This window comes from Rhagoletis pomonella, unplaced genomic scaffold (assembly GCF_013731165.1).
Source record: "Rhagoletis pomonella isolate Grant_MI unplaced genomic scaffold, Rhpom_1.0 Rhpom_scaffold_00009, whole genome shotgun sequence".
NCBI lineage: Eukaryota > Metazoa > Arthropoda > Insecta > Diptera > Tephritidae > Rhagoletis > Rhagoletis pomonella.
This window is the reverse complement of record NW_023458563.1, coordinates 29,528,957-29,553,056: the sequence shown is the minus strand read 5'-3', so window position 1 is coordinate 29,553,056 and position 24,100 is coordinate 29,528,957. Positions and strand designations below refer to the sequence as shown.

Genomic DNA, 24,100 nt, shown 5'->3' with positions numbered 1-24,100 from the left:
TTTCAACAACATAATCACTATTTTGGCTTTTCCATGTTCCGCCGATGTGGTTGAGTTGGTTAGAGGTGTGTACTACCATTCCAAAGGGCCTGGTTTCGATCCTTGGCCTGGGCACCGTCTAAATTTAAAACAAGTAAGAGCAGCGCTGTCTTCGACTATGCCGAAGGCTTCATTCCTTTAATGAGCATCTGAAAATTGTACTTTAACAGATTACTGCATTTGAAAAAATTTATATATTCACAGCAGGCATAGATCTCATATATATTCACAGCAGGCATAGTATCTCCTCTAAATATATAAGAAATCATATCTAAACAATCAGAGTGATTTTCACTGCTGTGTGATCGGTATGTAAACCGGTAACACAATTTAATGGGTTTAGCTTCTTACATAAAGGAGATATATCGCAAAAACTGGTATCTGAACAATCAGTGGTATAAGAGATATAAAGCTCAGAGCATACATTTTGACGATTTCCTCAGTAGACTTTGTATTATTGTTTATAAAATAGCTTAAGAAATTTATCAGTTTTAGCTGTCCAAATAAAGGAGTGTTACAGTAAAACCCCACATCTGAACAATCAGTTGCATGAGCGCAATAAACAAGTTATAGTGATCCGATCTTTGTTAGTTTTACTGTAAACTTTCTGTTGATAATGAGTGAAAATAATGCGAAATTTTATGTTTTTAGCTGCATAAATGGCGGAGTTATAACGAAAGTTCTCATAACTGAACAATCAGTTGTATGGAGATATATATTATAGTGAACCGATCTTTCTTATTTTCACCGAAGTATTCTGTTAATAATGATTGAAAATGGTGCGAATTTTGATATTCCTAGCTGCATAAATGAAGAAGTTATGGCAAAAAATCTCATATCTGAACAATCAGTTGTATGGTGGATATAGGTTATAGCGACCCGATCTTCGCCATTTTCACCGAAAGTATTCTTTTGAAAATGAGTGACCACAGTGCCTAGCTACTTAAATGGAGGAGTTATAACGAAAAATCTTATATCTGAACAATCAGTTGTATGAGAGCTATAGGTTATAGTAACTCGATCTTTGTAATTTTCACTCTACATTTTCTGTTGATAATGGGTGGAAGTATTGAAAAATTTCATGTTCGTAGCTGCATAAATGGAGAAGTTATAACGAAAAATCTCATATCTGAACAATCAGTTGTATGGAAGCTATATGTTATAGTGGTCCGATTCTTCCGGTTGCGAAAAATGATTAATACATTATAAAAATACACCCACCTACCAAATTTGGTCCGGATATCTCGAAAACTGAGAGACTAAATTGCATACAAACAGACGGACAGACAGACAGACAGACAGACAGACAGACAGACAGACGGGCATGGCTAAATCGACTCAGCTCGCCGTTCTGATCATTTAAGTATACATTTTAGTGGGTCTATCTCTTCTTATTCTGGTACTTACAAACATCGGACCAAAGTTATAATACCATTTCATGCTCATGAAAGGTATAAAAAAATTTCTAAAGAGCGTGTCAGACGTGGCAATATATTTTGTATGCCATATATTTCGAAAAGGCTATCAAATTGAAGAATTTCAGAAAGCAGTTTCATGAGCAGTCACACCCTGCATGTAAAATGTCTTTCGCAAGAGGTTTTTTATTTCCGAAAGGCGCATTGTAGATTGCAAGTGCAGCACGAGAAAGTTGAAATATATTTCCGAAATCTATTTGCGCTCTCTCAATTGCAGTCACATCTTGCCACTTTTACTGAAACTGATTTCCGAAATGTGACAGAAAGGTCTTTCTGGCTGTTCACACATAAAAATAAAATTTCTCTTTTTCAATTTGACGCACTCAATTTAGAGATAAAATAATAGAAGAAATTATATTTCTCACTATTTATCACCAGCTGAGTGATAGTGTAAAATTCCTACACTACCACTAAAATCTTTAATGATAGTGTTATGGGCTGTTTTTGCTTACGCGTAAAAGCACATTTAGCGCATTTAGCTCTAAATGCTACTCTAAATGTACATTTATCCATACAAAATTCGTCACCTAAATGCAACTAAATGCAACTCCATTTTTGCATTTAGAATCTAAATGCTAAAAGCAACCCTATGATCTTCCAAAATTTCCACGATTCGAACATGAGAAAATGAGAAAAAGTGGCAACATTGCTTTTTCGAGTATACAGTCGCTAGCTGCGTTTTAGTGATCGCCGATCGAGATTTCATTTATTATTTTACATTATTTGGATAAAGAAAAGTTACGCAAATTCAACATCTGATAGAAATCTGGATTAATTTGTGATCAACTCTGTTTGTTTTGTTTCCTTATTAAGTGTGAAAATTATAATTGACAGCACCGACAAATGAATATATACACAAACAAATGTTTGGTTATGGTTAAAACAATTCAAGTTTTTGTATTGAATTTTCGGTTTAGAATTTATTTTTTCCTTTTCAGTAGGGATTTTTGCACATTATCTTTTCCGTGAGAATTTATCGTAATAGATACGGATCTGAATAAGCGACTGGAACACGGCTGTTTGTCAAAAGCATACGATTTCGAACTCGGGTAAATGTACATTTGCTAAATGCGATAGTATGAAGGCTCTTCGAAAACTTATGTTCGAAAGTGCTAAATGTTGCATTTTCAATGCAGCAAAAACGCTGCATAAAATAATAAATGAAATCTCGATCGGCGATCACTGAAACGCAGCTAGCCACTGTATACTCGAAAATGCAATGTTGCCACTTTTTCTCATTAAACCATGATCGAATCGTGGAAATGTTGGAAGATCACAGGGTTGCTTTTAGCATTTAGATTCTTAATGCAAAAATGGAGTTGCATTTAGTTGCATTTAGTATGGATAAATGTACATTTAGAGTAGCATTTAGAGCTAAATGCGCTAAATGTGCTTTTACGCGTAAGCAAAAACAGCCCATTATGTAGATATCACTACACATTTGGGAACAAGGCTAAAAAATGTGAACAACCATGTGCATTTTCGAAAAATAATAGTTCAACAAACTAAAGTCGTCCGTTGTTGCGGCGACAAACAACGGAAATTTAGACATCTCCACGCGTCGCCTTTTTATATTTGCTAAAGCTAACAAACTAAATTTCTTAATTGATAGTGGAGCAGAAATTTCGGTTCTTCCAATTACTAAATTCTCGAATACAAGGAAATCTTCAGATATTATTTTAACAGCAGCTAATGGTTCAACTATTTCAACATACGGAAAAAAGCTCTTAAATATTAATTTGGGTTTGAGACGCGAATTTCCGTTTACATTTTTGATAGCGGATATAGCGAAACCAATTATCGGTGCAGATTTTCTGTGTAAATACGGTCTCTTAATTGACATTAAATGCAAACGTTTAGTCGATCCAGAAACAAGTATTTCGTTTAACACAATTTCGTGTGTTTGTAACATTCCGCTTCCAAAGATTTTCGTAGTTGATAACAAGTATACAAAATTATTGAAGGAATTTCCTTCTCTAATTGCTGAACCAGATTACTCGAAACCGGTTAAACATACTACGGTTCATAGACTTGTTACTGGACGTCTCCACAGGATAAAATTTATTGCTGCCCAGCTGTCCTTTTGTTCGCTAGATATAAGTTATATCAGTGGCAATATTTGTGTGGGATTTTTATATCTTGATATAAGCATTTGTAAGGTGGCTTCGAAAACGTATTTTTGCCTGATTTAATCGCTTAAAAAATTCAGAAAATAGGCTATTTGAATCCAAATACATAATTACAAATATTTTAACAGGAAATAGCTAAATTTTTGCTTTTATATTAAAATAGCAATGATGTTGCAACCACGAAGTTTTCGTGCAAATGAAAATGTAGCTGTCAAACAACCAAATTGCCGGCAATAGATTGCAAGATATAAGCTCTGATATATATTGCTCTTGAAGAGCAATGAGTGGTCTCCATTGGCCATTTATATTCTTCTGATAACATATGTATCAAGATATAAACTTTATCCTGTGGAGACGGGCAGTTACTGAAGGAAACCTTCCATTCTCTAAGCCAAGGCGATTAGATCGTATTAAATTCAAAGTGGCCAAAACCGAGCTCGATTTCTTAGTGAAGACAGGGATTTGTAGACCTTCAAATTCATGCGTAGCATCTCCACTTCATCTAGTTCCCAAAAAAGAATTAAATGATTGGCATCCTTGTGGTGACTTTCGAAGAATAAACGTTCTTACTGTACCGGATCATTACCCTTTATCTCATGTTCATGACTTAACCATGAATCTTAGAAATAAGAATATATTTTCGAAATTAGATTTGGTAAGAGCTTACCACCAAATTCCTATGGCCAAAGAAGATATCTATAAGACTGCAATTACGACACCATTTGGTATGTTTGAATTTATACGTATGCCTTTTGGACTTAAAAATTCGGCGCAAACTTTTCAAAGATTTATTAATGAAGTAGTTAGTGGTATAGACTTTGTTTATGCATATATTGATGATCTATTAATCGCAAGTGAGAATGAGGAACAGTATTTTAAAGATTTTCAAGCAGTTTTCCAACGCTTAACAGAGTACGGTTTAAATATAAAACCAACTAAATGTACTTTTGGCGTTATAAGTATTGATTTTTTGGGACATAATATCTCAGAGGCGGGAATTAGACCCTCTGAAGAAAAGTGGTAGCTATCCGCAGTTTCAAACGTCCGAAATCTATTAAGCAAGCACAGAAATTTATTGGCATGATTAACTACTATCATCGATATATACCAAACCTAGCAGAGTTTACGACAGTCATTCCCACGACAGCCGGTTCTACGTACCGGAATGACTCGGGTTTCACCCGACCAAGGGCTGTTGTTTCGGCGATCTAACCCCGTTTAGGTCGGCGAAGTATCTCAGAAGTTGTCCGTCCATAGGGCAACATTCACTACGCATTCTCCTACTCAGGGCTGGCATCGAGTCAAACCCAGGGCCAGAAATATACACCTGCTGTGTATGCCGAAGACGCACCACAACTCCACCTCAGTCAAGTGTAATGCCTGCGAGGGGTGGAGTCACCTCAGGGTCTGCTCGGGACTACGGACACACAGACAGTGGACCACGTCTTACGTGGCCCCCTGTTGCTCAAACAGAGCAGCCTCCACGGCAAACGATAGTCCGCCCGTGCAGCCCCACACACTCACACAGCAACCACACACAGTCGCCACTACACAACAACATAATAACACCACAGACCGTACCATAGCCACCACAGACCACATAACACACACAACTGCACCACCACCCACACGCCGCCGCCAACAACTCCTGGTTCCCCCTATAATCTGCACGGTATGTCAGACCAGAATATTCCGTAATGTGACATCAGTCAAGTGCAACACCTGCCTTGGCTGGTGCCACTTTAGGGCATGTTCAGGTCTGCGTACCACGCGAGATTGGACGGGGAATTTCGAGGGCCCGTGTTGCGCTGCTCGGTCGCAGACGTCAATTGCGACGCCCCCCACCACCACCACAGGGCGCCAATCACCACAGCAGCACACACAGCCAACGGCGGCAAGAACATACACCTCACTCACACCCCACATCACGACATGTCTCCCGAACCACATGAAGCTCCTCCAATTCAACTGTAACGGGCTACAGAGCAAGATTGAGGAGATAACCGTCTTCATGTGTCGGCATGGTATATTAATAGTTGCGGTCCAAGAGACGAAGCTGCACAGCAATTCAGCTTTGTTGAATTGCGCCGGGTACAACGTGCACCGTCGAGATCGCGAGCGAGATAATGGTGGTGGCTTAGCGTTCATCACGCACCACACCGTGCAGTATCGTCTTATCGAAGCAGACATCGACCGCAGGGATACCACCCTAGAATGTCAGGGCATCGCTATCCGGTCAGGCGATGTCGAGCTCGAAATATTTAAGATATACATACCCCCTGTCACCTGCTGCCCGGCAGGATATCACCCTGATATAGGTGCGCTCCTCAGAGGTGAAAACCGTATGGTAGTAGGTGACTTTAATGCGCACCACGATCTTTGGCACTCAAGCCTGTCAAACGATCGTAGGGGAACAGACTTGGCTGAGCAGATAGACGATTCGACATTCTGCACAATGAACGACGACGCACCCACCAGGATTATGGGTAACTGCAGTAGCTCGCCAGACATCACAATAGTCAGCGCTGGTCTGATAAACAGCATAACGTGGCGACCTATGCTGACTCTAGCATCAGACCATCTACCCATAGTCATCTCGATTGATAAACCAACCGACTTTGCCTCCGCCAAACACCGGACCTATATCAACTTTTCTAAAGCTGATTGGAAAGGTTACGCGGAGTTTACTGAAAACACCTTCACATCGCTCCCCACACCAACCGACGTCCATCTCGGTGAACGTAAGTTCCGCAGGGCTATCACTGCTGCTGCAGCTCGCTTCATACCGGCAGGGTGTATATCGGACCCACGTCCAAACTTCCCTGCCGAAGCGGCTGTTTTAGCCAATGAGCGTGATAGCCTTCGTCAGGCCGATCCCGGAGATCCCCGTATCAGGGATCTCAACGCGGAGATTCGGCAACTTGTAAAGGTACATAAGCGGAAGAAGTGGGAGGAGCATCTGAAGACTTGTAACTTCACCTCTGGTGTGAGCAAGCTTTGGTCAACCGTGAGGTCATTGTCTAATCCGACGAAGCACGACGACAGAGTCGAAATTTCCTTCGGCGACCATGCTTCGTCGGACCCGGAGCGTTGCGCGAGCTTTTTTAGCCGGCAGTTCATACTGCATCCTCCGGTGGACAAAGCCAAGCGTCGAGTGACCAGAAGGGTGCACAAACTGCCAACAACTTGTGCCCCCCTTGCTTTCACTTGCCGTGAAGTTCAGGTGGCCATCGGGAAGGCGAAAGCCTCCAAAGCCATGGGTCCCGACGGAATATGCATGCTGATGCTGAAAAATTTGGGTCCTGCGGGGGTAGCGTACCTAACGGAGGTCCTCAATCTGTCAATGGCCACTCTCATCATCCCAGACATCTGGAAGGTGGGGAGAGTGGTCCCACTGCTCAAACCGGGGAAACCTGCCAACAAAGGAGATTCGTGTCGTATGATTACACTCCTTTCCCCGGTAGCGAAGACACTCGAGGCCTTGCTACTCCCGTACTACACAAATCACCTGACCCCAGCGAAGCATCAGCATGGTTTCCGTAAAGTGCACAGTACAACAACAGCACTTAACGCCATAAACACTCAGATAACTCGTGGCCTTAACCGTAACCGTCCCTGTGAGAGAACGATTCTAGTAGCGTTGGACTTGTTTAAGGCGTTTGACACCGTCTGCCATTCCAGGCTACTAGAAGATATAGAGGCCTCCTCTCTCCCACAGAGGCTCAAACGGTGGTCGGCAAATTATCTAAGTGGTCGACATTCGTCGGTAATGTTTAGAGACAAAACGAGTAAGCAGCGAAAAATAAAACAGGGGGTTCCTCAGGGTGGTGTCCTTTCCCCGCTACTGTTTAACTTTTATATTTCAAAGCTCCCTCAACCACCAGAGGGAGTCTCGATTGTCTCCTATGCCGACGAATGCTCGATTATGGCGACTGGGAATGGAATTGATGACCTGTGTTCGAAAGTAAACGGCTATCTCTCCGAACTTTCTCGCTTCTTCACTGCAAAGTGTCTAGCCCTCTCCCCTACGAAATCCTCCGCGACCCTGTTCACAACCTGGACGAAGGAGGTCAGGCTACCGCTGGGGATTCACGTCGATGACACACCAATTCCGACGGTGAATAACCCCAAAATACTCGGAGTAACATTCGACAGCCTGCTCTCCTTCTCTGCGCACTCAACCGCTATTGTCAATAAAGTACAGAGCCGCAACAAGGTCCTCAAGTCGCTAGCCGGCAGTACTTGGGGCAAAGACAAAGAAACGTTGCTGGCAACATACAAGGCAATAGGGCGGCCGGTTTTGAACTACGCAGCGCCAGTGTGGTCGCCAGGGACTAGTAGGACGCAGTGGACGAAGCTACAGAATGTACAAAACACCGCACTCAGGACAGCGACGGGATGCCTCTTGATGTCGCCGGAACACCACCTGCACGGCGAGGCGCAAATGCTCCCGGTAAAGGAGCACAATATAATGCTCTGCAAGCAGTTCCTGATCGGGAGCCACAGAAGTGGCCACCCAAGCAGACAGCTGCTTGCAGAGGAGCCCTCGCCTAGGCACGTCCGGAGGCATCTATATGAACTGACGGACGAAGTCCAGAGGTTCATTAAGCAACCTCTGGACCCGACAGCGTACCGACAGGCCCTGAACGGCATTCACAGGGTCTCAGTCTCGAGTTATGTAGACTCTAGACCTGTGAATGCCGTTCTAGGCATACCACCCCCGGACATAGACAAGACGGAGCTTCATCTGCCTTGGGACACACGCACAACACTTGCACAACTTCGCTCCGGCTACTGCAGCAGGTTGAACTCCTACCTGAGTAGGTTGAATGAGGATGTGCCGAATGAGTGTCCGGCATGCGGAGAGACCCCACATGACTCGAAACATCTCTGCGCATGCCCGGAAAACCCAACAACCCTAACGGCCTTGTCCCTGTGGACAAACCCCACAGAAGCTGCACGCTTCCTAGGGTTGCCGTTAGTGGAACTTGACGACAACGACTGAGATACCAACCGTTCTGGGCGGGGTTGTTGTAGCCGCTACAACAACAACAACAACATGGATACTATCCTAGAATGTCAGGGCATTGCTGTTATATCACCAGCTGCCCGCCAGAAAATCACTTTGATATTGGTTCGCTCATCTGAGATGAAAACGGTATTATAGTAGGTGACTTCAACGCGCACTACGATCTAAGGTTTTCAAGCCTGTCGAACGATCGCAGGGGAATACACTTGGCTGAGCAGATAGACGATTCGACATTCTACACAATGAACGATGACGCACTAACACGAATTTATGGGCAGTTGCAGTAGCTTGCCAGACCACCAGAGTACAACGTGGACACCTATGTTGACGGTAGCAGTTTGCTTTCGCGGAACACCGAGCCTACATCAACTTTAACAAAGTTGCTTGGAATGGTTTTATGGATGTTACTAAAAGTACCTCGTCGCCCTTCCCGCACGAACCGACGTTCATGCAGGCGAAGGAAAATTTCGCAAAGTTATCACTGCTGTTGCAGCACGCTTCATTCCCGTTGGATGTTTTGCTGAAACCCGCCCAAATTTCCCAGGTGAGGTTCGACAGATAGTAAACTTAACTAGCGAAAGAAGTGAGAAGAGCACCTGATAACTCCAAATTTTGCCTTTGGTTTGAGAAAGCTTTGGTCAACTGTAAGGTCACTGTTCAACCCGAGGATAGAGCGGAAATCTTCTTCGGTGACCGCTTCCCTTTGGACCCGGAACGATACGCCAGCCAAACCTCGAGTGACAAAGAAGGCTGCATAAGGCCGATTGTCCAGACGTCGTATGCATTCTGATGTTGAAAAAATTGGTCCAGAAGATGTAGACTACCTCACCAAGGTTCTCAATATGTCAATAACCTGTCTCATTATTCCCGACGCACAGTGTTTCGACTATATGGAGGCAGATAGAAACAAGTCATGGTGACAGTTTATAAAAAAACCGGTTGGACTTAGAGAGGGAAAAGTAAAAGTCACAAATACTACATTTCACATTATTTACTCACCCCCCTTCTTCACGAACGATGCATTTCCAAAGAAATACGGGAATCGGCGCGATACCGAGAAATCAGTTAAGTTGCCTTTGGCGGTTAACCCATTAAAGAAAATTTTTCTTTTTCAACTGTAATCAATTATTTAGATATCGTGGAATATTCAGGTGAAGGTATTTATCAGTTATTTGGAACTTTCCTATTTTCTTACCACAAAATTTACTTTAAAATGTAGATGCTAAAGATTATTAGTAAACAAAAAGTGTGAGTACCGGTCCGCCAGGTCTTGAAATTAGACGAATGTTTTAGAGAATTTTATGTAGTTTTAGAATAGGAGCGTTCCTTATCTCCCAGAAATAGTCAGAAAAAGTCCGAAGTAGTCAGATTTAGTCCAAAAAGCGTTCCTTAACTCGGAAATGACAGCAAAAATGAGAGAGCAACAGTCAGTGAGAGTGACTCTCATCAGTCCGAAGTAGTCAGATTTAGTCAGAAGAATTTTTTCTGGCAAAATCCTGAAAAGTGTCAAACTCAACTGAATTTAAATTAACGGAAACTAAGGAATACGCTAAAAGTGAGAATAATCTAAAAAGTAAAAGAAATGAATTGAAATTGGAAGAAGGCAAAAAATAATTGATATAGCAAGTGTTTATTGTGCTTGTGCTTGTGTGAATGTGTTTTGTACATACATTTCTGTTCTTATTTGACGTTAGTTTTGTTGTTGCCATTCTTTGGACTAAAAATTTGGTTTTTTGCGTTCCTTTACTTTTCATGTTATTCTCTTTAAGTGAGCGCATTTTGCTTACGCTCTGGCATTTTGACACTTTTCAGATTTTAGTCCAAAAAGATAAGGAATGAACCTAATATATAATTTGATCTTTGCGCGCGATTTTGCAAATATGTGACCTGGTCTACGAAAAGGGAGCTTACGTGCGAAAACTAGTTTTCTGTGAAAAAGCTGTTAAAAGTAAGCAACTCGTTTCGTCAGTTTCTCATTAATCGTTAATTGTTCTCCGCGCCGGACGTCCAGTAAGTGTTGTTGTTGGTCCAGTAAGTGTTGTTGTTAATCCAGTAAGTGTTGTTGTTGGTCCAGTAAGTGTTGTTGTTGGTCGGAATATTATTATAGTTCATCGTGTAAGTTGCTAGTGTGGAACATTTAAAAAAGTAACACTGAAGAAGTGACATTTACTGTTTCTGTTGATTATCGCCTTCGCATTTCGCATTAAATAAAACATGAGTGTTGATGAGGAGTTCAGTGCCGTATACGGACAATATTTCCATGAAAAGGATGATGAAAACTATGAAGAGAGCGATGATGATGAAGACGAAGTATGTGTATCTCAGGCAGATGATACACACGTAAAAAGATCTCAAGGAAAACGACAACAAAGAAAAATACATAAACTACTCAGCATTATTATTTTTGGCCCATAATACGTTTTTCTAGTGTATAATCATGTCTTTATAGCTTATAATTCAATGTATTTTGTTCATTACCAATAAATTATATTTTGTCGTATTTTTACTCTTCTTTCTCTACATTTTTAGTACACTTCTAAGCAAGTTAGGATTTTCTGCTTTTCACCAAGTGAAAAAGCATCTCATCTTCCATCCGAATCAACCAAAAAGTGAAAATTGATTTTTTGACACCTAAGCCCCCTTTCCGTAGACCAGGTCACATATATGTAATTTTTGATTTTCAAAATTTTTGATTTTCAGCCTCTTTTTGCATAATTTCAGGAAAAGAACTTTCGAGCAATGAAAAAGTCTCGCCAAACATTAAGTAAAAAGCGAGTATTTACACCTAAGTCATTTTATAGTATAACATTTGTTTTCTGAGAGTGAAAAGCAGGAAACAAAAATGAGCCAAAATTCCATCATATTTAACGACTGAACTCACATTTTTTTTTAGCTTTGGACGTTATAGTGATCCAGTCTTCCCCATATTTTACATTTAGGTTTTTCTAATAAAAGTGAGAGCATAAACTAAATCATCGAAGTTGGATGAAATTTAATGTTTCCGCCCCCAAGAGTAGAAGGCGTGGCAATTATTCCATCTTTACCAAATTTCATGATTCCCCATTCCTAAGTAAAACTAGAGCCCATGTCAAGTTTCAGTGAAATTGGTGCAAGTTTAATATTATTTCCACCTGCCTCCATATAGTCGAAACACTGTGCGACGTGTGGAAAACAGCGGGAGTGGTCCCACTGCAGGAATTGGTAATCCTGCCAACAAAGGAGAGTGTTATCGGCCGATAACTCTCCTTTCCCTTGCAGCGGAGACACTCCCGCATTTCACGCGCTGACTGACCCCACCGAGGCATCAGTATGTCTTCCGTAAGGCGCACAGAACCGCAACAGCACTTTTTGCTATAAACACTCGGAAGAGCCGCAACCTTGTTGGAAAGCGCCCCTGTAAGAGAACAATCTGAGTAGAGTTCCTCTCTCCCACAGGGACTTAAACGGTAGTCAGCGACATTCGTCAACAACAAAACAAAAAGTTTCACAGGGTGGTGTGTTTTTACCGCTTCTGTTTAATTTGTATATTTCCATTATGTCATATGCTGATCACTGCTCGATAATGGCGTCCGGAATAGAATTATTGACCTCGATAACGTTTTTCACCACTTGAAAGAAAGGCGAACCTATTCCGACTGTGAACAACTCGAAAATACTCGGAGTTACCTTCGGCAGTCTGCTCTCCTTCTCGGCGCACACGACCGAGTTTGGTAACAGAGTACAACAACAAGGTTCTCAAGTCGCTAGCCGGCAGCACCTGGGGCAAAGACGAACGACGTTGGCAACATTAGAGGCAATTGGCCGGTCGGTTCTAAACTTTGCAGCGCCGTGCGGCCGCCGGGGGTTTGCAGGACCCAGTGTACGAAGCTACAGACCTGCCAAACCACGGCACTCCAGACTGCCATGGGATGCCTTCCGATGTCACCAGAGCCTGCATGGTCAGATCCCCGTCATTGTCTCAACTTACACCGACTCCCGACCTGTGAATGCTGTTGTAGGAACACAACCAGCCGACGTGGGGGAGATAGAACTTCGCCTGCCTCGGAAGACTCGCACTACGCTTGTACAACTCCGTTCTGGATACTGCATCAGGTTAAATTTCTACCTAAGCAAGATAAACTGAGATGTGCCCAACGTATGTCCGGCGTGCAGAGAGTCACTCCATGACTCGACACACCTCTTCTTATGTCCACCAAATCACACTTAACTACCCCCCTTCTCTCTCTGGTCCAACCCAGTCGGAGTGGCATACTTCCTGGGCCTCCCTTTAGTTGAGCTTGAACACAACGACTAGGAGAAAAGCTGATCTAGGCAGGGCGCAGTAAGCGCTAAAACAACAACATGGCGAATTGAAAATAGCTATTTCTCCTCTATTAAGATAAAAAAGTGCAACTGTCAAATGCAATTGTTTGCTTTCGTTTACTTGTCATTCACATTAGAAAACCGCTGGCAGTTTTCGGCGATGTTGTCCAAGTTTGCTGGGGTGTATTCCTAAAATAATTCCGAATTAATTCGTCAATCTGTATTAACGCTGCCATCTTTCTAGGGTATAAATAATTTTATTAATTTATATCTAATTTATATTGTAACGAAGGTAACTGCTTCAATCAAATTTCCATAGTGCGGCAAAACGGCGTATGTAGAGCAGTGCTTGTTAGCCAAACAATTAGTTTTTGTTAATTGCTTTCAAGTTTATAAGTTGAACCACCAAAAACCGTTTCCAAGCATAGCCGTCGTATTCATGTTGTGTGTGTTTACCACAGGGATAAAAGGAGGCACCCTGAAATGTAATTTAAAATTTACGAACAATGTATTTTGGTTTCTGCTTTTAAATTGTTTAATTTCTGCTTACTATAGTTTTCGGCAGGATGTCATCATCGGAAACTCTTGCTAAAGGACCACGCCCTCTAGTCATATGCGGCCCATCTGGTTCCGGAAAGACCACATTGCTGAAGAAACTCTTCGAAGATTTTCCCCACACATTCGGCTTTAGTATATCGCATACTACACGCGCGCCACGTGCAGGCGAAGGCCACGGTGTACACTATTATTTTGTTGACAATAAAAAAATGCAGGAGAAAATAGATAACGATGAGTTTATTGAAACTGCTGTTTTTAGTGGAAATACATATGGCACTACTAAAGCGGCAGTTCTAGACATACAGAGATCCGGTAAAGTCTGCGTTCTGGATATTGAGCCGCAAGGTGTTGAACAAATAAAAAAAACTGATTTGAATCCTATATTAATCTTTAATAATCCACCATCACTAAAAGATCTGGATCTGCGCTTGCGTAAACGTCAAACGGAAACTGAAGAGTCCTTGCAAAAACGACTAACGGCAGCTGAAAAGGAAATGGCATACGGCTTAACTCCTGGGAATTTCCACAGGATCATACATAATATCGACATTGACGAGTCATATGCAGAGTTGAAAGAATTTGTTGTAAACGAGTTGAAGAAACAAGAGGCCGAAGGCATTGCAATACGCTGGGAATAAGCCTAGGGGAAAATCCAATTTGAAGTTGTGTTAAATGTACACATAATCTATGTAAAAAGGCATTTGCTTTTAAAAGTAGTAATGTTATGAAAGAATTATATAAAAACTAACTTAATGGTAAAGTTAAAATTTTTGACGACGTTATGTTTAACGAAAGTAGTAGTTGATTGATTATTTTATGTTAAAAATATATTTAAATTGTATAATTACAATATTTTATATTGCATTTTTTCCTGCCCATATCGATTATTCTGGCTGCATTACCTGAATGCGTAAGTGTAAGAAAGTGTCTTTTTAAACTAGGGCTTTAGAAGTATAATATGTATTAAGAGGTTATTGGGAAGCTCTTACCATTCAATGTCTTAGTTTAAGCCGTGATTGTTATTGATTGTTTGAAATGTTTAATTGAGTAAAAAATATAAAACTGCATTAATAATATGCTTGTTTTTTTTTTTTAATTTGAAAGTCGTAAGGTAATTGATACATCCATGTTCTGCTTATAAACCCATTAAGTTAAATCCGAAAAGCTCTTTATTTTACTGATGGTTAATGCTTTTCCAACTTGGTAAGGGATTTTTAAAATAATTCAAAAAGGGTCTGCCTACGTGTGTTCTTCAATATTTCAAAGAAAGTAATTGAAGTTTACAAAAAAATACTGCACAAACCGTTTTGATTCTGCATTCGGGGTAGAACTTTATTTTCCTCCTAATTGTGTTACCGTTTTAAATATCTTGGTATGTTAAATTAAAATATAGCCGTGTTTTTTTCAAAACATCAAAACTTATTTTTATTGGTAACATGTCCGAAGTTGCTGCTACAACAACAACAACAACCCCGCCCAGATCGATTATTGCTAGTAATGCTCGGTAACACTAAGACAAATTTAAAAGTGGCTTTTAAAAATTTAAGTAAACAAAAACTAATTAATTTAAAATATAATTTTTAATTTTTATTTTTTTATTTTTATTTTCACGTAAAGACTATTGAGAGAACAATTCTAGTAGCGTTGGACCTCTCCAAGGCGTTTACCACCGTCACTCACTCCACGCTACTAGAAGATATAGAGGCTTCCTCTCTCCCACAGGGACTCAAACAGTAGTCGGCGAATTATCTGAGTGGTCGACACTTATCAGAAATTTTTGGAGACAAATCGAGCAAACCCAGGAAAGTCAAACAGGGGTACCGCAGGGTGGCGTACTTTCCCCACTACTGTTTAACTTTTACATTTCTAAGCTCCCCCAACCATCAGAGGCAGTCTTGATTGTCTCTTATGCTGACGATTGCTCGATAATGGCGTCTGGGAATGGAATTGATGGCTTGTGCTCGAAAGTAAACGGTTATCTCGCCGAGCTTTCTCGCTTCTTCACTGGACGGAGCCTAACCCTCTCCCCTACAAAATCCTCAGCAACATTTTTTTGCAACATGGACGAATCAGGTCAGACTTCAACTGGGTATTCACGTCGATGACAACCCAAACCCAATGGCGAATACCCAAAAATCCTCGGGAGTAACCTTCGACAGTCTGCTCTCCTTCTCCGCGCATACAACCGCAATTATCAATAAAGTACAAAGTCGCAACAAGGTCCTCAAGTCGCTAGCCGGCAGCATCTACGCCAAGACAAAGAAACGTTGTTGGAAACGAACAAAGCAATTGGCTGGCCGGTTCTGAACTATGAAGCCCCTGTGTGGTCGGCGGGGACTAGTAGGACGCAGTGGGTGAAGCTACAGACCTGCCAAAACACGACACTCAGGACGGCCGTCTGATGTCATCGCAAGATCTCCTGCACGACAAGGCCCATATGCTCCCTATGAATGAGCATAAAACAATGCTCCGCAAGCAATTCCTAGTAGGGTGTCACCGACGTGGCACCCTAACGGAGGGTGTGTTCAGAAATGCATCAAGCCAAAGCATCAGTCTCTTTTATTTCTAAACTATAATTGATGGAAATGTCCAATATGCGCAACCACGATTAAAAGCTTAATTGGGACTTAGTTGCGTAAATAAGGTATTTCCATCAATTATAGTTTAGTGGTAAAAGAGGCTGATGCTTTGGCTTGATGCTTTTCTGAATACACCTAGACATTTGCATGCTGAAGAACCCTCGCCATGGCACGTCAGCAGGACGAAGTCCAGAGGTTCATAAAACAACCTCTGGACCCGACAGCATACCGACAGGCCTTGCACGGCATTCACAGTGAGTCAGTCTCGAGTTATATAGACTCTCGACCTGTGAATGCTATTCTGGGCACACAACCACCAGACGCGGACGAGATAGAGCTTCGACGGGAGATTCGGACCACAATAGCCCAACTTCGCTCTTGCTACTACAGCAGGTTAGACTCGTACCTGAGCAGAGTAAATGCAGATGTGCCAAACAAATGTCCGGCATGCGGAGAGACACCCCATGACTCGAGACATCTCTTCGCATACCCACTGAACCCCACTCCACTATCGCCTCTGTCCTTATGGACAGACCCTATCGATGCTGCCCGCTTCTTGGGTCTCCCGTTAGTAGAGCTTGACGACGAATGAGGAATTAACCGTTTAGGACGGGGTTGTTGTCGCCGCTACAACAACAACAAGAACTAATGCTGTTTTCTTTTCTACCGAAAAATGCTGCCTTCTCAGTGCCCTCTACTTTGGGAAATGCGAAGTTACTGTAGGAAACTTTACTTACGGGATGGAATCACTCATTCCTTATGAAAATTCGAATAACCCTAGTAATACGCGGAAAAAAACAAATTATTTTCTCGTAAAATTTGGGTGATGAAAGTTTTTTTATAATTTAGTATCTAATGCCTACCCAAATCGCCTATTAGTTTTTTTTAAGTTGAAACGCATCGCATGCCTGTTCAATGAGAGACGTGATCATATGTAGAAAAACAGTTTCAGTTAAAAATAAGACAAGAAAACTATAAAGACCAATGGACCTTCGAAGTTCATGCTAGTAATACGCGGTAACACAAGGAAAATATACGTGATGGAATTTTTTCCATAATTTTCCGTAGTTTAGTACCTAATAAACACATACCAAAATTGCTAATTAGTTTTTTAAGGGAGAAACCATCGCAGGCCTCTGCATTTACTAAGTTTTTTTATGAATATCATAAAAAGCTTTTTAAAACATGTTATAATTAAAAAATTAATTGAAAATTAGAACGTTCATTAAATCGCCAGTTGTTTTAAAGTAGTTTGGCTTTAAATTACTTGTGATCATTGAGTTTCCATTAACGATGTCAAACTAATTTCTGTATTATTCTTTTGCAGAACCACTGGTTAAGGTTTTTAAATTCAATATACGCACAATAAGTACAGCACTACTGCAGTCTAAGGAATATACTAAATAGGCTTAATTTTTTACAAAGAAAATTTTCAAATTGTCACTCATGTTCAGAAGGACGTAGACGGTGTAAACTTATTTGAGAAATCGCCAACCTCAGTATTTTGATAGTATGGACAAGAAAATGTCGACATCTTCGCAGCCACGCATATTAAAAAAGAAACATTTTCGTGTAAAACATCAAAAAGTGAAGCTCTTTAGAGCAAATGAACCGATTTTGAGTGTTTTCATGTGGGGCATTAATCACACGGTAAGAACTAACTTGTATACTTATTCTTTCGAAGTGGACCATTTAAAATAATGACATATATTTTTTCACATACTTCTAGATAAATGAACTAAGTCATGTTAATATTCCTGTGATGCTTTTGCCTGATGACTTCCGTGCATATTCAAAAATTAAAGTCGATAATCATCTTTTTAATAAGTACGTAAAATTTAAACTTTTATTCATACAAATAATTTTGAAAAAGGAACATATTCTTTTATGTTTCTGTATATTTTTATTATAAAATCTTTGCTGTTTAGTTGAACTTTTTTCAATAATTAATTTTAGTCTACATGGCGTTAACAGCCGGCAATACCGGAATCAGAGCCTTACTGCCACACTCACTGAGCGTTTTCTGCCGCCTGGCGTTAACGCCAAGGTGTCACCTAAACAAAAGCGGCAACACTACACCGAAAGTAGAAATAACAACTCCAATAACCACACGTTTGTGTGTAGGTAGGTAGAAGTGGCTGTCGCCTTCAGCGGCACACTTAGGCCATAAATAGGAGCCCCCTTGTGTTACCACCAGTCAATTATCCTCACTGTTGCACCACCTCGTGTCGCTGATGAATTTCATCAGGCAACTTGCGTCGGTATTTGAAACCTCCGTAAACTCGGCTAGGAACGGTGAATTCAGATGATGTAGCCTGTTTCTACACAGTGCAGAACATTTATACAGGAGATGCAAGACTGTTTCCTCCTCTTCATAGCCGTTACAGCTTCTGCAACATCTTCGGAAAGGCACGCCGAGACGTTAGATATGTCCTATTATCTAAAAGAGTATACACTTCGTGACCGCTTCCAATCCCATTTAGACAACGTGTACCAAGAAATTCGACAAATCGTAAAGGATGTTTTTTTAGACGTGTGGTTTTCAATGAGGCAATACTTTTTTCGGAGTTGGTTTATTTAGACAGCTGTTACTTGATTTATACTCAGTTTGGTCTGCCATTTCATATTCCGCAACAACGTTTGCAAATCGTGCAAATTTATTATCAAAATAATGCTTCGGTTCGCGCGACGCATCGCGCGCTGCGTCCAATATTCGGTCGACATAATCGCTCAGCAGAATCGGTAATTCGAGCAACCATGGATCGGTTTCGCACCACGTTTACTCTAGTGGATAATGCGCATCCTCAGAGATCCCGTACAGTGCGCACCGAAGACGCTATTGATGCTGTGGAGCAGAGTATCGAAGAAGACCCGAATGAGTCCATCCGCCATCGCGCGCAACAATTGGAACTGTGCCCATCCATGCGGGCTTACAAAATCCAACTCGTGCAAGAATTGAAGCCGAACGACCATTTAGCGCGTCGCACGTTCGGCGAATAGGCCCAAAGCGAGATGGCCACCGATCCCGATTTTCACAAGAAAATTTTGTTCAGCGGTGAAGCTCACTTTTGGTTGAATGGGTACGTTAATAAACAAAATTGTCGCGTTTGGAGTAAAGATAATCCACAAGCCGTTGTTGAGACGCCGTTACATCCTCAAAAAGTCACTGTTTGGTGTGCTCTATGGGCACAGGGAATCATTGGTCCACATTTCTTCAAAAATGAAGCCGGCCATAATGTTATAATCAATGGGGGAACACTATAGAGCCATGATTACAATCAATGGGGAACACTATAGAGCCATGATTATGACTTTCGTGCTTGAATTGGAGGATGTTGATGTGGACGACCTTTGGTTCCAACAAGACGGCGCTACATGCCAACGAAACAATCAACTTATTGAAGGAAACTTTTGGTGAGCGCATTATCTCGCGTCCTGGGCCTGTGGTGTGACCTCCAAGATCGTGCGATTTAACACCGCTGGACTCTTTTTTTGTGGAGTTATGTGAAGTCGCTTGTCTACGCAGATAAGCCCGAGACGATTGACGCCTTGGAAGAGAATATTCGGCGCGTTATTGCTGATATATGGCCCCAATTTCTGCAAAAGTGGTCGAAAATTGGGTCTCGGCTGGAGTTTATTCGAGCCAGCCGCGGCGGTCACTTGCCCGAAATCATTTTTCAAGCATAATGGCAAACTCTTGTCTTTATAATAAAGGTAAATTCTTAGTCATACCATTAAACTATATGCGTTTTATTCCTTCTTGAAAGTCACATGTCTAAAAAACACCCTTTACTTTGACTCATATTTCTTCAGCTTGTTTGTATGCAAATTCGCTAAGTAGCAGCTTCCAAGTGGCAAAAGGCATACCAAAGCGTTCTTTACCAGGAACAATCTGCTTGGTCGTACCTTGCCTTGCAAGTTCATCAGCCATGCAGTTTCTTTCTATGTCCCTATGAGTAGGGACCTAAGTGAGGTGAAGTCTGTTCTGCTTGACCATCTTCTGTAGATATAGGCGGCATGAAAATGTGAAAGAACTCTGAGCTTTGATTGCAGCCTTGCTATCACTAAAAATGAATACGTCTCTTCCAATCGTTTCGGTTCCAAGACTCCCCGCAGCCTCCATGATAGCTGACACTTCAGCTTAGAATGGGCTGCAGTAATTTGGTAACCTAAAAATTTTCAGAGGAAGGTTTCGTGAGTAAACGTCTCCTCCTACCTTACCGTCGAGTTTCGAGCCATCTGTATAGATGTCAATACTATCAGGTGGAGTGTTAATATCTTCTTCCCACTCCTCCCTGCTCGGGATTCTTATGCTAAGGTTGCTTTCCGTAACAGATATCGAAGCACAACGTTCTGCGCTGTTCGGAATAAAGCAACATTTATTTGATATATAAGAGTGTCTCTGGGCTTCAGGAGGCCAATAGGATTCTTCTCTTAAGCGAAGAGCAGCGAGCGCTACCACTAGAATTTTTTACCTTCTCGTAAAGAGGACGACCTTGCTTCAGCTGACGCTTAGGCCACAGCGGGTGGACCACCTGCATCAGCTCACATAGGGTTTGCGTAAACTTTTCCCTGAAGGCGATTGAAATGTCAGCGGCATAGGTAATGACAGAGTAGCTGACCGATAAGCTGCGCCAGTGAGTTATCCACCCCTAGAGCCCTCACGGCATCAGTAGTAGCTTCTGGATGTACGTTGCTGAACGCGACTTCAATATCCAAGAAAGCTACGAGGCAGAAGTTCTTAACTAGCTCAGTCATAGAGATATACCCAGTTAAAACTGAGCTAGTACCCTTTACTAGGGGGTACAAATTGCCGCTTCTCGTACCCCCTAATAGATTAAAATATAATTCTCAACATATAAGGATAGGTTCTTCTGAAACAAAAAGACAGCGGAACGCATTAAGAACGCCGTAACTGCACTTCCCACTTGCAAATACAATAGGAACATCATGGTGACACCACAAGGATAGTATAGGGGATATATACGCAACTTCACATCTCAGTTATATCCCATGGAGCCTTAGTATGGTCACCTAATGAAATCTACAGCGCACTGCAAAGGATACAAAGAAGTGCGAAGTTCTAAAAAGCGGAAACTTTTGGCTCCACGCTCACGTATGCCCTCTAATTAGATAGATAGATATTAATATGAGGTGTGCACCGGGACTTGGTGATCTATTGTGCCCTCTTCTCTTCACACCACTTCATCTAAGCCCAGATCCCTCAGAAAATTCAATAGGGCCTTCGGGAGTAGGGAGTGGATGCGCTCAAGCTGTGGCCACAACGAGCCTAGACTCCTCTCACGTCTTCTGCAGACTGTATCACACTCGGTGAGATTGTGAAGTGGCGTCTCGCTGGTCAAGTCACAGAACCTACATAGATCATTCGACCATATGCCCAGCTTATGTAGGTGACAACTTAGTCTGCAGTGTCCTGTAAGAAAACCTGTTACAATTCTAAGCCTCTCTTTTGGGAGGTATATTAAGCTTTGGAATCTCTTCTTGTTAAACCCTCCCAGTAAACTCTTTGCCTGGCGCATTCCTCCCGAACTGCGCCAGTTTAGATCCCTTTGTGTGAACCTCTCTCCTAAGCTCCTCCTTTATAGTATTGGGACCTATTCCCAGGAATGGCTCTGGGCCAACTGAAGTGATGGCTGCCGCCTCTCTAGCGAGACAGTCAGCCACCTCATTACCCTATACTCTCCTATGGCCGGGTACCCACGCTAACATTGCTAGAGTATATGACCTTTCCTTTTCCACAACTCTCTCTAGCAAAGCTAAGCAGAGTTCTTTTGGCTATCTGCTCTATGGGGTTATGTGAAGAGGCTCGAGTTCGAGGACTACTTCCTGCGCCGTCGTCGGACATGCATACATATGCCAGTCTTTGTAGCTTGGTGAGTGATTGCCTCACTGTGGCCAGAGTAGTCCTTGAAACCCAAGCCACCGCCCCATAGGTAATCATTGGCTGTACTACCATGGTGTAAAGCCATCTTAGGATATTGGGGCTACAACCTCAGGATTTTCCCGCCAGACGCTTGCACACCATTAAAGCTTTCGTGGCTTGGAGGTGATCGCATCCACATGTTTCTTCCATAGAAGTTTGGTGTCTAGGATTAGACCCAGATACTTCACTTCGCTGGCGACGTTGACCGAGACCCCATCCAGGGTTATGTCCCTCATACCCGGCAGGGCTCTTATCCTAGTAAAAGGGATGCTGGCGGTTTGGCCGGATTGGTGCTAAGGCCTTACTTGGCATACCATCCTTTTGTTAATCTTAGACCTCTTTGAATAATATCGCAGAGGGTGCTCTCAAGCATCCCCCTGGCACTCATCACTATGTCATCCGCATAGCCTTGGCAGCGGATACCATTGTCGGAGAGAAGCTGAAGGAGTTTATCCACCGCTAGGCTCCACAGAAGAGGGGATAAAACGCCTCCCTGAGGGCAGTCCTTTGTTGTTAGTAGTTGTATCACGCTGTCACCAACCTTGGTTTCAGCAATCCTAGTACGCAACAGCGTATCCACCCAGTTACAGATCACTGGCAGCACGTTTATTTTCTCTAGTGCTTTACGCACTCCAGAATGCGACGTATTGTCAAACGCCCCCTCTATATCGAGGAAAGCGCAAAGCACTGTGTCTCCGCATTCAAAAGCCCCCTAAATTTCGGGTGTCAGTTGATACAGGGCTGTGTTCGTGGACCTTCCAGCCCTATATGCATGTTGCCTTCAGAATGCTAGATCTAATATGATTGTCTATTATCTTCTCCATTGCTTTTAACGCAAAGGAAGTAAGGCTTAAAGGTCTGAAAGACATTGCTAGCGAGTAATCTCTTTAACCCACCTTCGGGATGAAGATTACTCGCGCCCTCCGTCACACCTGTGGAACGTAAGCTTCCGCAAGACTGCTTCACATTATGTCCACTAGGTGTGGTATTAGATTCTCGCCATGGTGCTGTAACATCACTGGGCGGATGCCGTCTACCCCTTGTATCGCTCAAACGATCCCAACTCCCACCTGACTGAATCCTGGGTGAAAATACTTCTTGCTAGTTTCCAGTCACATGGTCGTGGTCTAGTTCGCCAGACCCCCGCTCCAGTTCTAAGGTAGTGGCATCCGGGAAGTGTGTTGTAAGCAGAGTGGCTGCCCTCTCATCTTTGCTGTTACTGTAGGTGCCATCCGGAAGCTTTAGTGCTAGTTCCGATTCTACAGTCCCTCTGGCTAGAGCCTTGTGTAACCTCGCGGCTGCTAGAGTGTTCGAGATGCCTTCGCAGAAGGTTCTGAAACTCTCCGCCTTCCTGATCTCTGCTGTAGCTCGTTAGTTTAGCTGTGTATTCCTCCCAGCATCCAGTGCGCCTGGCCTTGTTAAATAACCTGCGCACTTTCTTCCGGAGAGCTGAGAGCTCCCGAGACTACTACGCTGTTTTGGCCTACCCCTTCGGCTTGGTCTCCGGGCAGCTATAGTTAAAGGCCTCGGTCATTATGTCCGTCAACCTGTTAACCTTATATTCTAGCGACATACAGCCATCTCTTCTGTGTTGCCTCTCTATACCGGGTAGGTTAAAATCTAATAATGTCCTATATTTTTCCCAGCCAGCATTCCTGGGGTTCCTCAACAGAGGATTTGCCGTGACCTCCGCAAGAAATGGATAGTTCTATGGTCAGACAACGAAGGCTCCTTGGACACCATGGACCATGGTGTGATCAGATCGTTACCCAGGCTGTTGCTTAGAGTCAGATCAAGGACCTCCTGCCTTACTCTGGTGACGAATGTTGGACAATGTCCAACATTGTTTATACATAAATCTTCGCTTAATATGTACTCTAGTTAGCACTCACCCCTTTTATTGATGTCGGTGCTCCACCACTCCACGTGGTGCGCATTTGCGTCAGATCCGAGGATAAGAGGAAGTCGGGCCCTACGGCAATGCGACACCAGTTGTTGTACCTCTGCTGGGGGTATGATGTTGTTGTCCCCCGGAAAATATGCAG

The 24,100-nt window shown here is 42.5% G+C and overlaps 2 protein-coding genes across 15 annotated transcripts in view; both read left to right on the top strand.

The window, feature by feature from the left end:
* The window catches only part of LOC118745702 (guanylate kinase-like), a 61,509-nt gene extending 47,127 nt beyond the window's left edge, over positions 1 to 14,382 (top strand). For 4 of the 9 annotated variants that reach the window (XM_036479310.1, XM_036479308.1, XM_036479307.1 and 1 more), the window contains exons 2-3: positions 13,267 to 13,459; positions 13,530 to 14,382. In XM_036479310.1, the coding sequence (XP_036335203.1) occupies positions 13,414 to 13,459; positions 13,530 to 14,170 (687 nt within the window). In that variant the 5' untranslated portion in view covers positions 13,267 to 13,413 and the 3' untranslated portion in view covers positions 14,171 to 14,382. Of the gene's footprint in view, positions 1 to 11,805; positions 13,220 to 13,266; positions 13,460 to 13,529 lie in introns of those variants that run through there. The other 5 variants (XM_036479314.1, XM_036479313.1, XM_036479312.1 and 2 more) reach the window with 3 other exon arrangements.
* Positions 1 to 24,100, top strand: part of LOC118745701 (phosphatidylinositol 5-phosphate 4-kinase type-2 alpha) — a 110,904-nt gene that overhangs the window by 47,121 nt on the left and 39,683 nt on the right. For 4 of the 6 annotated variants that reach the window (XM_036479300.1, XM_036479305.1, XM_036479304.1 and 1 more), the window contains exons 2-3: positions 17,439 to 17,761; positions 17,841 to 17,938. In XM_036479300.1, the coding sequence (XP_036335193.1) occupies positions 17,624 to 17,761; positions 17,841 to 17,938 (236 nt within the window). In that variant the 5' untranslated portion in view covers positions 17,439 to 17,623. Of the gene's footprint in view, positions 1 to 114; positions 134 to 17,438; positions 17,762 to 17,840; positions 17,939 to 24,100 lie in introns of those variants that run through there. The other 2 variants (XM_036479301.1, XM_036479299.1) reach the window with 2 other exon arrangements.